This window comes from Phoenix dactylifera, chromosome 16 (genome assembly GCF_009389715.1).
Source record: "Phoenix dactylifera cultivar Barhee BC4 chromosome 16, palm_55x_up_171113_PBpolish2nd_filt_p, whole genome shotgun sequence".
In the NCBI taxonomy this organism is placed as follows: Eukaryota; Viridiplantae; Streptophyta; class Magnoliopsida; order Arecales; family Arecaceae; genus Phoenix; species Phoenix dactylifera.
In genome coordinates, this window is record NC_052407.1 from 12164623 (window position 1) to 12180176 (window position 15554).

Here is a 15554-nt window from a genome sequence, read left to right on the forward strand (position 1 = left end):
TTATGCTGGCAGGTCCTTGCAGAATTATTGTCGCATAAAAATTTTGCCGAAGACAGACTCTTCAGAATTTTGATTATTGGGTATGCTCAGCGTAATATAACAAAAATTTGTCTGAAAGAAAATTTTAATGGTTAGAAACTAGCAATCAAGAGGGGAAGGATGACTCCACAAACAAAAATTTTTGTCTTGCAATCAAACATACACGTAGCACTGGGTTATCCAACAGCATCTTTAAGTGAAGCGCAATTCCTGGAAACAAAACAATTGCCAGCATAACAAATGACAGTGTCCTGGAATGCTACAGATTGGTGAGCAGACTCAGACCAAAACAAGAGTGACTGGCAAGAAAATTGCCAGGGAAACTTTTACAAGTATTTGATGAGAATGAAAGCTATAGCAGCTAGAATCACAATAGCGCCCACCGACAGGAGAAGGCACTTGCAAGAGCAACTTCTTTTTACACGCCTGTTAAAAACAGCCAGTCTCTTTTGCACCCTCTGCATCCATAACGAGCAAAAATGGCAAAGATAGTCAAGCTTACATTATATAAAATATTTATAAGCTTATTTCCCAACAAACTGAACAAGTATTTAGCAAGATGATCACCGAATTCATAAAAGCTTTCAATTCACTTCTTTTGTTGTTGTGTGTGTGCGTGCGCACGTGCGTGCGCGTGCGTACATGCATGCATGCATAAGTCTGTGGTTGAGGGGCAAGTGCCTGAGATTATGACTTTTCAAACATATCACCTCAGGTATAACCTCATCAGGGGAGACACTAGTCCATTTTCTCTGCTCACTAATAGTAACCCCCAAAATAGTTAGTCATATTTGGGTTTTCTTCTGTTGTAAAATAATGGACCTCCTTACCCCTCAAGAAAAGAAAAGGAAAAATTCCAAATTGCTTAAATTTGCAAAACAGGGGCTCATAAATTCTGCAGTTTTTATTGGATGGGAAATCTACTCCTTTAAATCAAAGGTCAATTTACGTCATTAAGTTCTGATGTGATGACACCAGATCTGTATACTCAAAGGTCTACCACAGTAAATATATCAGAAGTTGTAAGTCGCAGTCCATCTCATGTTTAATATTTCCATTTTTCTATCTCTACCATGATCCCCTTTTTCTAATATTTTTTAACTAATATCAAAGATCTATAAAGTTTGGAATACATTCTTGATTGATATTTTCTGTACTTATTGTTATTGATCAACCAAAAGTGCAATGTTTTTTGCCTAATATAATCAAGGGGGCACTGACCGGGGAGAAGAAAAAATTATCATTATTACACATATCAAAGTAGACAGAATGTATAGCAGAATAGATTTACCTGAAGCCGTGAGTTTGTTGAGTCCACATGTTGGTCCAAGTCATCCTGCAATAGTCGGAGAGTTGCAGAGTGTCAATACAATCCATGAAATAAGGCAAACACATAAAATCATTTCTAACATACAATTAGTCTTGTATGAAGATCCAATTCTTCATTGACTGCCAATGCAATATGTTTTGTGCTTATCACTGTTTCCTCTAGCTTCTCAAGGCTCTCATCTTGTTCTAGAAAACACAAGACAGCACATAATGTCAAATCAGAACTTGAGTTATTAAAGCCAGACAGTACCAAGAAGGTCATTCCAATAAGTGTTGAGAAAGCATGTAAATGTTTAGACTGCCAAATGCAATGGAAGCTTTCCTTTATGATGTCTCAGTGGAAGATTAGCCATCAAAGTAAGGGTTTTCTCTCCAGGCAAAACCTAGCCAACTTGTAAAGAAGGTAAAACTGGGGGGCTGACTAGAATCATGGGATTCACTGGACAGTTTCCCTTCGTTCTGTTAATGTGATTCTTCAGCCAGACTTCGTATAAGGCTTTCTTGGCTATTTTGTAATCCTCAGTTAATCAAACAAACATACCTTTCATGATCTGCCGCTGTAAATGAACGACACCATAGTTATCTAACCCCGAAGTTCTTTCTATCTCATCAACTGATTTTTTACTTGGTCCAAGTAAGTCTTCCCTAAATTTCACAAGGAAAAAGAAGACCCCCCTTAGTATTCAACAAAAAACTAATTGTGACTGAAAACAGAATGACAATTGCAAAGTATACCAACAAAAACTAGTCTTAAAACAAGATTTAAATATTTAATACATAAAGAGAAAATATGTGGTATCATCCTTACAACAATTGACTCCTGCTTCAGATTTTTACCTCTTAGAAAAACTGGACATGTTCAATGCAGATGCCATCTGCTTTGCTTTAGATTTCAAATTTGCAACCATGTCTTGGCGTTTTTGCAACTCCTTTTGCATTCTGCAAACAGCAGGGGGAACTCAATTTGTTTTTCACTTGTGTTTAAAATAAAATTAAGGATTATGTTACAATAAATTCTGAACATATCGTCTTTCATTGAAATATAGCATTCATTTACAATAAAAAGGAAGCTATACACTGTCACTGTAGTCCATACTTCTGATAGTGCATTGCTGAATGTGATTCATATATTAACATTTTGAGGAACCAACTCCATTGCATGGTTATTAACCAATTCTCTCTTCTGTCAGCTATGTCATCCTTGGAAAAAATGATTTCTCACTAGAATGTTATTGTCAAAATGTATAATGCATGCCTTAATATGTATATATGTGTGTTTACTTTTATCATTCATGGATATGAGACACACTACCCACATTGTCAACCATTGCAGTCCACCTTAGTTATACATTTATGTATGAGTAACCAGAGCATATTATAATCTACATATTATATGAAATGTAATTGACTGGCCCATAAAATCTTAAATTAAAACTACACTTCTACAATAAGGCTAAAGATGGCCTTCAACAGCTGAGAGGCAACAGAATTTGGGCCTCTCTCTCCCTCTCATATTTCTCATTCTTCCTCTCAACAATTAAACAACTACCAAAAATCCTTTCAATATGAAATATTATAGAAAGAGCTCCAAACAAGATAAATCAGCAGATAAAACTTTTTTAAGCATGGAATATCACATAAAGAGCTCCACATGAAATTATTTCATTTTACTATAAAAATTGAATGGATAATACTTTTGGTTCAAGACTCGAGATTGAATGGATGGTAGAGGATACTGTAATATAAGATAGAGTTTTTGAGAAGAATGAAAAACTGAAAGTTTCTTTCAAAGATATAGTAATGATGATATTGAAAATGTTTCTCCCACATATATTCATGCATGTGTGCCCCTATGTTTGTATGTATAGTATTTGACAGTGATAACCTCTTGATAGTGATCAACAAGACAACAATGTAGGTTGCCAATTTTAACATCCTGTCATATATTTTAGCAAGCTAATACAATGGACATTGTAAAGAAGGAAGTTTTGGGTTTATTCCAAAATGCAGGTCGGAGTCCTGCTCCTAACTTGTGTATTTCGCATGGACTTGTTGCATTCTTAGAGTTCTCCAAAACATATGATTTTTTTCTTTTTTATTTCTAAGCATTTTTAGAGGTACAGATCAAAATCAGTGGTGTAAATCGTTGATTTTCAGATGGCCTATTATTGGTTTTATCATTGTGATGATGATGATGATCACCTTGTAATTTGTTAAATTGACAAGATCAGTTTAATGCTTTCAATGATCAAAAAAAATACTATCTGCAAATTTTTTTAATGGCATCACCAATTTATAGAACATTATAGAACAGAATATTAAGAAAACCTTGTGTGGATTTTTATTTTGCAAGCATATATCATTTTGTTACATAGATATGTTGTTGGTAAATCCTTGTGTGGAAAGGTAGAATTATAAGATCTACAAATGACAATTGAGTAGGTATATTTTATGAACTGAAGAACACAACCTTGTCTTACAAAAAACCGAGAATGAAAACACTATGTCATTCTGAAATTCTTAAAACTATCAAGGCATAATGATGTATAATTCCTGCTTGGAAAACAATGTACCTTAACAGCCACTACCAGAACTTTGGGCAAGCTCAAAAAAACTAACCATACTCATTAGAAAAAGGATCTCAAAAAGAAAAGAAAATAAAAGAAAAGAAATCCCAAAGTTTTTTCTTCATATTTGCTGGATGCTAAGATTATCTATACCCACATTCATGAGTTCTTTAGCAGATAGATGCTAGAACTTACAAATTGAACCCAAATAGAACTCACTTGAGTTCACATACATGGATACTGAAATATATTCAATTGCATAAGTGAAGAATCAGCATGTATTATGAATATCAGCTATATATAATTAGGTGCATCTAGTTTATCATGAACAAAAATTGCTTATGCAGTGATTGCCATGATATTAGCCATGATAAAAACAAAGGTTTGAAAATTGGCATTCCATAATAATCACAATTTTTCCAAGACCCTACACAAAATGATGACATGACAGGATTCTCCACAATCTGCCTCCCTCCTGCCATCCTTCTTAAGTGCAGCAAACCCTAAGACTACAACTTAGTCATTAGAGAAAAGGATAGGTAGTTATAAAGAAAACTTAAGACATTGAAAAAAACCCTCCATACTCGAACAAGCCAAATGAGATGGAAGGCCTTTAACAAATCTTTCTTAGGAGATTATATATATATATATATATATATATATATATATATATATATATATATATATATATATATATATATATATATATATATATATATATATCTGTGTATATGTATATATCTGTGTATATGTATATCTGTGTATATATGTATATATCTGTAGATATGTATATATCTGTAGATATGTATCTATATATATATATATATATGTATATATGTATATGTATATGTATATATATATATATATAGATATGTATATGTATATATATATATATATATGTATATGTATATATATATATATATGTATATGTATATATTATATATGTATATTATATATATATATATATATATATGTATATGTATATATATATATATGTATATTGTATATATATATATGTATATGTATATATATATATGTATATGTATATATATATATGTATATGTATATATGTATATGTATATGTATATGTATATGTATATGTATATATGTATATGTATATGTATATGTATGTATATATATGTATATGTATATATATGTATATGTATGTATATGTATAGCTATGTATATGTATGTATATGTATAGATATGTATATATATGTATATGTATGTATATATATATATGTATATGTATGTATATATATATATATGTGTGTGTGTGTGTGTGTGTGTATATATATGTATATGTATAAATATATATGTATATGTATATGGAGAGAGAAGAGCATGTCATGTAAACAATTTAAACAAATTAATAAATGTTTTCAAAAGATAGAAGGCAAAGCTACAAATAAGTGAATCAAAGGAAAATCAGGGGATGAGAATTGCATATGGTTAGCCTAAGACAACTCAAGAGGAGAGAGGCTTGTATACACATTTTGAGGATTTCTCCTTCAGCACAATTAGTTGGAGCATAGTATGCAACAACTCAGCCAAACAGACTAAATAAGGTTTGTTATTTATCTTTATATTTTTTGTATCTTGTATAATTCAAAATTCCAGAAATGAACGTTGAAAGAGAGAACAGTAAAATTAACATTAGAGTCTCTCAATGCATACCTCATGTCATATTAATAGGAAACCACCAAAAGGCCTTTGAACCCAGTCCAGCTGGGTTTACTCAGGTCATACGATGAATACAGGTTTAATCCTCATCATGATTGAATGAGGTTTTGTGCCATTTATTGGTACTATTTTCTATAGCATCAATTTCAAACCTAATAACTAATCAAACAGAAGCTTTTTATCTGAAAATTGGTCTTTTCCATGTGATGATAGGGTTCAGGATATCAGTAGCATGGTGTGCTCATAGAAATAAAATCTAGAATAGGGAATCTAAAATCCTTAAAATACCCAAGAAAGCCAAAAGCAGGGTAAAATAACCATGTGGTCTTGGTGGATTATAATAAATTATACACCCCCAATCAATTCTTGCAAAAGGGAAAAGCTTGAAAAGATTTACGTACTTTGGCTGAGTACTGGGATGCTTGGACAGAAGGGATTCCAAAGTATCTAGTCTAGTCCCAAGAATTGTTATCTTCCTCCTGATGGCAGATGTATGGCGTTGGGTTTCTGGGCCAGATGGGGGCAAAGAACCACTTTCAGAAATCATAACAGTAATATCATCAGCAAGCTTAGAAGCTTCATTGAACTCCTTTATCCATGGATCCACAGAGGACGCCATCGCTGAGAAAAAATGTAGCAGACATTAACTGACAAAATCCTGCTCTTTAATATTATATGGCTGCATTAACATCTATCACATTACAGAACAAGAATTAACTTAATCTAAAACAACTTCAAAAAATAGGCAATGAAACTAAAAGTTAGAGGCATATGATTTAAAATGTGGAAACCAAAGTTTATCATAAGAAAAAAAGGACATCCTGGAGAGGATGACCAAAGCAAACTGGTCATGGGTGGAAGAAGAAATGCAAGTTGTTGTTATGCTGATTGACTCGTAAGTCTTCAAAACATAGTCCATTACTTGAGAACCTAGATGAGGCAGGAAACTGAAAACAAAGATAAGAAAAAATGTGCCGCCACAATCTCCACAAATCTAACCCAAACTTTCAGGAATAGAGGATGACTTATTCCTGCCAATGCCATGATGTTTAACAATCTTCAGAACACTCTATGTTAGGGATACCAAGAGAAACCATTATCCAAAAGAATGCTGATCAAACATGTTAAGTCCATCCCATGGTTCCATGAACTCTAAGCAAGTTGCAACAAAATAAGTAGATGATCAGATCTTGTCATCATATCCAGGTAGATTCCATGCAACAAGCTAAGATTGAACAACCTTCTTAAGGAAAGCTATTATGCTTTGGCTATTTGTCGATACCTCATCAAGGTCACTTCAGATAAGCCTCCAAGTACCTCAACCTTCTCAATCACAGATTATCATAAACCCAAGCATCACTAACCTTAGTGAAAAGCCTGCAAAACAAGGATAAAAATGTTATATGGCATACCACTTATTAAGCTAAAATTTAACTCCATCAACCTACAACTTAGCAACTTTGAAACTGCCTAAAGAACTTAAGGAGGAGAGGAAAGGAAAAGAAAGGCTCGCTTTCCAAATCTGCTAAAGAGATTTAGCATCTAAAGCAATTATGTTTCACATGTTAGTATCTATATCTAACTGCTATTGAACAAAGACCAAAATCTGCAGTAGTTAAATATTAACCAATTGTATGTATTATGTCAAGCAATCTATATCTAAATATTTTTTGATCCCCCTTGCTCTTGCAAGCCTTTTGATGGGACAATCCCATCTCATCTTTCAACAAAAAATATAACCTTGATTTCTTTCATTTTTCAAACTGCTATAGGCCTCAAGCACAGAATGATTATACATAGGATATTTAGGGGAAAAATATTGAACTGAAGTGATTTTACCATAGAAAAAGAAAAATCATTTTGCACTTTCTTCATACGTGTCTTTACTTAAATGCGGAGAAACATTATATATAGGATGCAAGTTTGGTGAACCTTATGGGTTAACTGGCATCTCAATGGCGTAATCCAATTACTTCCTATCAAACCTGCTCCAGCAGGTTATCTTTCACTCACTTAAAACTTGATCTCAATCAGAGGATTGCTGCTAATACTAACTCTTGACCTCATCACCTCATCACTCAATACAAAGGAGGAGAAAGTGATAATAAATAGTGGTTTGCAAGTTTGATCCATACCCATTAACCCAGCTTGACTCAGTCTTAACCACCTGTCCTGATCTGTTAGTTCTATAGGTTGGGTTTTGGGTCATGCATGGCTGACCTGTTGAAAGGTTAAGTTTGGTTTGGACTGAGGTTGATGATCCATCAGGTCCTTGTTATGAATCTTGGGTAATATATAAACATTAATGCTTAAAATCCCTTCCTTAATCTCCACTCCTTTCCCTTCTACTCCTCTCCTAGTCTTCCCTTTCCTCAACCTCCTCTTCCTTTTCATTCTCTTATCGTTCCTCTTCCCCCGTCCTCTCCTCCCTCCTGTTCCTCCTTGCTCTCTTTCAATCCCCTTGGAGAATAGAAGACATAGCTTACTTTCAAATTTTTTTTTGCTTTAGGATCTTTTCTCAAGGTAAATTTTCATGCTAGTGTTATAGTCACTTTTGATAAGCATACAGAAGTCCCCCTTTAGATATAATTTTGGATTAGGAAACCATGAAGTCAGTAGGATCTAATTTCAGGTAGACTTTGGTGTTGAAAAATTCAAACTTAAACCATTGGATATGATCTACAGGCTCTAAAATGTCCATGTGTGAAAAGTCACATGCTTTGAAGACTCCTTGCCCGCAAATAAGGACCCCTCAAATTTATAGGTCTTAATGGCACAATAACATGTATTGGTTTCAGGAAGACTTGAAACATAGAGAAAAGGACATCGCAAACATTTTGTACATAGGCGTTTTAGACCTTGTAAATCACATTCAACAATCTAAGTTTGTCATGTTAAAATCATATGATTGATTAGGACTTTAATTGATATGTGATTGATTGTGCCAAACTTAGTTAGCCTTGATAAATTTCACCTTGATTGATTTGTGATTGATTGTGCTAAACTTAGTCGGCCTTACCAAATTTCGTCAGTTTTCTAGTACTATATAAAGGCTGCTATTGTACATTGTAACAAACAGACAAAAATACAATTTTCTTCCCTAATTCTTCTTTTTCAATATGGTATCAGAGCCACCGATCATATAACCTACTATCGTCCTCTCTTCCGCCTTCTCTGTGGTCGTCGTCGCTCGCAGATCCTCTATTTCTCCTGCCTCGTTTGGGGATAGCCGGGCTCCGCCCTCGGCGGCTTTCAAAGCCTCTTTCTTCTCATCGAGCTACTGATAAAATCCTAGCCTTCTTTCTTTTTTTTTCTTTTTCTCTTAATTATTTTTTTGTTAATTTCTCATTATTTTTTGTTTGACTTTCAATCGGAAGGTGATGCCGGCCCACTTGGATGCTCGAGGGGTATAGTATTTTTTTTTCACTCAAAAAAAAAAAGAGAAAAAAAAATTGGGCTGCCATGGGAGTGTTGTGCTTCACGTGGAGGGGGGTGGCCATAGCGTTTTCTTCCTCTTCACATGAGTATTATTTCACTTGGGGGGTTCAATGGGTTTTTTGGATGCTGTTCTTCTCTCCAAAGCCAAAAGAGAATTCTCTTCCCCGTGGGCGCTCAATCAAGTGGGGGTTCTCAGGCAGTTTTCTTCCCAAGCCAGAAGAAAGAAAAAGAGAAACCCTCTTCTTCCCATGGGTTCCTTTGTTCTTCCCGGTGTTCTCTAGTATCCGGCAGCTCCCAAGGCAAGGGGGAGAAGGATCTCCACTGCGCACCGCTGTCGACGTCTCGGAAGATCTCCTACCTGCAAGGGTTTGTTCTTCCGCTGCCGCCCGTCTCCTACCCATAGGTTCTTTTGGCTTCTAGGCCTTCTTTCCTTGGAAGATCTCGTCGATCTCGTTGCCAGGCTTTTTCTTCCTCTGCTTCTCTTCCTCCTCAGCCATAGCCATGGCCATGGACTCCTTCTCCCCCGATTTATTCTCCTGGGAAGGAGCCGGCTTCTTATTCTTCTTCTTATTTGTTGGTGTCGAAGCTGTCGGACTCGTGGGGTCGAGAAGAAGGAATTAGACGAAGGGAAGCAGCCGCCACCATGGCGCTGTACCGCGCTGAGGACCTTCTGGGGCTGTGAGCTTATGACTTTTGGCATGTAGAGGCATCCAGCAAACCCACCAACTCCACCCACACATCTGCTCTCTTTCCTTGGGCCCCATGGCCTCAGAAGTGCCGGAGCGTGCGAGCCCTTTCCCTCCAACAGAGCCTTGTCAGTTGGAAGCTTCGGAAGTCCCTTTGCTTCCCCCTTCAACAGTTCTACGAAATAGGAGTTGCCAAATTTTAGAGGTTCATTTGTCCACGCACCTTCAAATCAAGACCTTTTGGGGCTGTGGGCCCACGACTTTTGCCATGCAGCGCGTCACCCAATGGAATCTCGATTTCATGGAGATGAGGGAGTTAAAGCTCACTGAGCACCCACTTCCGATGCTCCTATTCCTCCATGTCAGTGACCTCCTCCTCCACAGTATCGATCATGCAACAGCAGCGCGCCAAACCGTACCGTCAAAAGCTTGGCAGGTAAACTTGGCAGGCGTGGTCTCGCTCCAAACCCCAACAGCAACGCAACAAACCGTACCGTTAGAAGCTTGGTGGGTAAACTTGGCAAGCGCGGTCTCGCTCCAAAACTCCAACAAAAGCGCGTCAAACCGTACCATCAAAAGCTTGGCGGGTAAACTTTGCAGGCGTGGTTTTACTCCAAACCTCAGCAGCAGCGCGTTAAACCATACTGTCAGAAGCTTAGCAGTTAAACTTAGCAGGGGTGGTTTCGCTCCAAACTCTAGCAGCAGCGCGTCAAGCCGTACATCAGAAGCTTGGTGAGTAAACTTGGTAGGCGTAGTCTCGCTACAAACTCCAGCAGCAGCGCGTCAAATTGTACAGTTAGAAGATAGGCGCGGTCTCGCTCCTTCACCAAAGCTCAGCGCGTCAAACCGTACCATCGAAAGCTTAGTGGATAAACTTGGCAAATGCGGTCTCACTCCAAACCCCGCAGCAACGCGTCAAACCATACCGTCAGAAGCTTGGCAGGTAAACTTGCAGGTGCGATCTCGCTCCTTCACCAAAGCTCAATGCGCCACACCGTACCGTCAAAGCTCGGCGAGTAAACTTGGCAGACGTGGTCCCGCTCTCGATCATGGAGGCGTACATCTGCATGGCACCACCCCAGTCCTCAATCTCCAGCTTTATTTGCTGCCTCCGGCTCCTTTATCATCTAGTTTGAGGTCTTTTGCTCTTTTTCTATGGTGCTTTCGTCTATGAGCATCGTTGAGCTTCGATTGCCTTCTCTCTGAGATCTGTCCTCACTGCGGACGTCTTCACCAAAGCTCATCCTTCTGGCATCTTTCGATTTTTTATTTCCAAACTCAAGTTGGTGTCTACTTTATTACCTTAAGTTTGAGGAGGGATGTTAAAATCATATGATTGATTAGGATCTTGATTGATCTGTGATTGATTGTGCCAAACTTAGTTAGCCTTACTAAATTTCACCTTGATTGATTTGTGATTGATTATGCTAAATTTAGTCGGCCTTACCAAATTTGTCAGTCTCCTAGTACTATATAAAGGCTTCTCCTGTACATTGTAACCGATAGAAATATAATTCTCTTCTCTAATTCTTCTTTTTCAATAGTTATTTCAATCCCCAACATTAAAATTTTGCAATCAATGTAAAAAGGAAAACAAAATAGGCTATTCTCCAAAAATCCCCTTCTTTAAATCCAACAGCTGAATATGAAGTACAGGGTGGGAATGAAATCCCATCTTTATCTAAGTCCTTTACATACCCAAACCAACTGCAGGCTATCTGCTAACTAGATTCAGAAAAGAACAGCAGAAACAACATTCTCAGCTCAACAATGTCAACCAAAACCAAATCAGTATAGCCATTTTGATATCCGTTTAAATTACAACCGTCGGATATCAGATGAATAGATTATAATTACCAAAAATATCGCAAGACAGCTATTCAATTCGACATATGCAATTCAGGAAACCAATTACAAACCAGCAAACAGCAGCAATTCACACGAAAAAGAGAAAACCATTTCGAGCAATCAAGTAGCCGTGGCTTGACCCTAAAGATCAATAAATCCATCAACCAGTTGTTCAGAGGGCAGACGAGAACCTGTGAGAGATCGAGATGCCGCGATGAATTATGGAGGGAGATCGATGGTGGTCGGCGAATCCGGAGGGGAGGAGAAGATCGAACTCGAAGCGGGAGGAGACGAGGAGAGAAGCCGAATGGCTTCCGTCTCGCCAGGGGCCTCAGATCCGAGAAGGGAGGCATGGCAGCTCGTGAGGGAACCGGGTTCCCATTTGATGCGGATCGGGTTCGAGAGGGGCAGATTCACGACCCGTTTTGGCTCCTCGAGTCGGGTTTACGGGTGGAGTGGAATCGACCCGGTCAAAGTCAACAGGCGGAAGCCCGGTGGACCGAGGAGGCTTGCCTTGACCGTTGGACGCATCACTAGAAAGTTCGGTGGAACAAGAACTTAAATGGTGAAGGATGACAACGACCCCGGAATTGGCGCGCTCGTCTTGTAAATATCTAAATTCCGGCATATTATTTACACGTATACCTCATGAATCTTATAAATATATAAATTACATGTATACTCTTTCAAATTTATTATTATTATTATTATTATTATTATTATTATTATTATTATTATTGTTGTTGTTATTATTATTATTATTATAAATTATTTTTTTATGTATATCCCTGTAAATAATTGTTTTTTGCATGCAGTCATGCTACAAAAGTAATTTATGTGGAAACGTATAACTATTAAATTGACAAGATATACATGCAAAAGAATAATTTATAAAGAAATACATGTAAATAGTATATTTGTAATAGTATACATATAATTTTAGATATTTGTAAAAGTATGCATATAAAATTAAAAAAAATATAAAGTTATATATATGTGTATATATATATATATATAATAAATTTGAAAGTGTATACTCATAATTTCAAATATGTATAAGGCTATATATGCGAAAAATCTTCACTTCTTAGCCGTACATGACTACTTAAATGTGAAAATTAATTATCTGGATGATGCTTTTATTTATACATCTATTTTTTGTGAGAGAGAGAGAGAGAGAGATGGAGGGAGATTGACATGTGCTATAGTTATGGAAGTTCATGTCTTTTGATATTGTTCACACCACATTCTAACATCTAGAAATCGTCACACATGTGGTGGCTCTGGGATGTGATCCGACAAGAAGGTTCCAAGTCTTAAGCTAAATAAAACAACTTTTCATGCTGTTTTACCAAGAAATATCACTTGATAGATTGAAGTAGTGAGCATTGTGGAAAAGCTGACCAAGCCAGCTTGAAGGTAATTTAGCATGGGAAAGCATTCTATGAGCTAAGTATATAGGGATAGCTGGGGTAAACTATTATGAGCAAACTGAACAAAGATACTACGACAAGCTTAAGACCGATCGAGTATGTTAATCAATCCAACAAACAATAGATGAGTCATCCATTATGATGAATGTGAATAGTAGAAGAAGTTGGTGCCAGTTGCTAGAACTGTTAGAGATGGATGCTTGATGCGGATTGCTATCATGGGCAATTATCTTATCATTTATTGTCTAGTATAAATAATAGATTGTAATATAAACAAAGGATCTTTTCATCATTTAATGAAATATGTTTATTTTTAAGTTATCCTTGCTTTATTTTTAAATTTCTTACTTTTAGTTTTCTAGTAGAACTCTAATTTATCAGTAGGAGTAATTGTAAAATACTTTGATTGTAGCTCCAGTTATACCCTATCTTTCCTTTTTCTAAATGGGAAGTGTGGTGATGGTGAAAGTTCTTAAAGAACAACGCACCTAGATCCATGCTACTTTCATCACCATTGTTTTATTATACTCCTTCCGACTAATTCAACACTAGTGACATGCACATACGTCTACCCTTACCTAGCCAACAAGCTCGTTACCACTCTTTGCTGCCTCCTATCATCATTGGGATCTCTCTATTCCTCTTGCCCCTCTCCATGCTGGTGGATAAAGCTAGGCCATAGGTGGAGAACCTCGAGCACTTATCGGGCTTGAATAATTGGAGCATGTGGCCTCTCGCCCTATGTTGGCATCTATCACGGCCATCCAATGAAAGTGGAGGGCATTGAGATACTTGAAGGCCTCGGTAATCTTCCTGACCTAGAGGCGGCATCCCCTAAACGATTCTTGAGTATGAGTGGCCGCATGAGGCTTGCCCTTGAGCTTAAGGGCAGGAGTAGCTCAATTTATTTGGGGGCCTAAGGCCGTTTTATCTTTGAGACTTCTCTGCAGTAGGCCGGCCTAAAGCAAACTCACAGGAGGCTTTTTTTCTTTCCATTTTGTCTTTGAGGCCTTTCTACGGTGGGCCTTTTTTGGGCCGGGATTTTAGGCAACCGTCTCAGTTGTCTAAGGATTAGGCTAGTCCTGCTTAAGGGACTTGAGGTGAGGAGGTGTTGCCAGAGCCAAATGGTGCCTGTGGAGTAGCAAATGGTGATGGGGTTGTGCTTTTGAGTGAATGCATCAATCAACACAATCTTCTGGCCTGGGGGTCCTCAATGTAACCCATCATGCGCACTAGCACCATGTCTGATATCCCCAAGCTCATCGCCTACTTCAACCTCCGCTGCTCTATCTTCGATCAGATTAGCAAAGGAAGAAGCTAGGGTTTCCAAGAAAGATAGATCTCAAAAAGGATTGAAGAAATCGATCTGGTTGAATAATGAATGGAGCTTATAAAAGTAGATTTGCACCTTGTGAGAGAAAATTCCGTGCAAAAACTATTTCTTTTCCTTATATGGGGAGTGGGGACGAAATGCTTGACAATTTTCAGTATGAGTTTTTCACACCAAACTTGTTGAAAAGATTAGATCATGGGAGAATGCGACTCATGATCTGCAATTTGGGCATGTATGAGTTGTTCGCACCAAAATTGAGCAGTATTGAACATATCATAGATTTTAAGAGCAACTCAATGAGTAAAATATTTGCCACAGCTCTTGGCATTTCCCTTTAACCATGTGTGTGTGTGTGAGTATGTGTGTGTTTCTTCTACTCCCTGCTGTTCCACCAGAGTCCTTCAAGAATGACATGGGAAGGGTTAATTGAAGAGAAATTTAGCTGCAACCAACCAAGCCCTCTTTTTTTTTTCTTTTTTTTTCTTTTTTTTTTGGGGTAAAAATGGCATTTCATATAGCTCTAACATGAGTATATTCTGGCAAGTCAAAAAAAAGTAAAAAATACAAAAAATGAGGTAAAACTGTCAATGTCGTCTAAATGAACTCTTCGGAGTGCCGAGCTATAAATGAGACGACCAAGTCTGCTGCTCTATTTGCCTCCCGGAACACATGTGCTGCCTGAAAGGAGGTAAACTCCCGAGCCAGTTTACGAATCTCACAGATCAGTGGGTGGTCAATCCCAAACTTGTCCACTCTTCGAATCCAGTCAATCATCGTGGAGGAGTTCCCCTCGAGACACACCCTATTGACGCCGAAAACATGCCTCGCATAAGAAATGTCTTCTCAGGCTGTCCGCAACTCCATCCCGACAACAGTCAAACCTAGGGTATGTTGACCCTCAGCTATAATCAGCCTGCCAAAATGATCTCTAATCACAAATTCTACCTCTTTTAAGATCTATCTATTGACATACTATCATCGAAGTTTATTTTGAGATAACCAACTAACCCTGTCATGTAGCCTTTAACCACACTTTCGTATCGCGGCCCACTGAGCCTGCCTCTTGCCCTTGGGCGATGCAGCGTGCGCACGTGCCGCGCACATGGCTCCGGGTCAGAGACGACCTTCGCACTAGCTTGGGCCCCGTAACATGTACTTATGGAATCAAATAGACCTCCTTGTTTTCCTATCTTTATAA

General features: G+C 37.6%; 1 protein-coding gene across 2 annotated transcripts; it reads right to left on the reverse strand.

The window, feature by feature from the left end:
* Positions 1–160: 160 nt before the first annotated feature.
* LOC103703685 (syntaxin-52-like) lies at positions 161–11937 on the reverse strand. Of its 2 annotated transcripts, XM_008786616.4 has the most exons (8): positions 11782–11937; positions 6901–6995; positions 6020–6239; positions 2206–2307; positions 1910–2013; positions 1454–1554; positions 1331–1375; positions 161–497 (listed from the first exon to the last, which is right to left on the reverse strand). In XM_008786616.4, the coding sequence occupies exons 3-8, from the start codon at positions 6235–6237 to the stop codon at positions 366–368; spliced, it is 702 nt and encodes a 233-aa protein (XP_008784838.2). In that variant the 5' UTR covers positions 6238–6239; positions 6901–6995; positions 11782–11937; the 3' UTR covers positions 161–365. The 2 variants fall into 2 exon arrangements, with proteins under 2 accessions (XP_008784838.2, XP_008784841.2); XM_008786619.4 differs by lacking the exon at positions 6901–6995 and having other exon boundaries at positions 11782–11936.
* Between the last annotated feature and the right edge of the window lie 3617 nt (positions 11938–15554).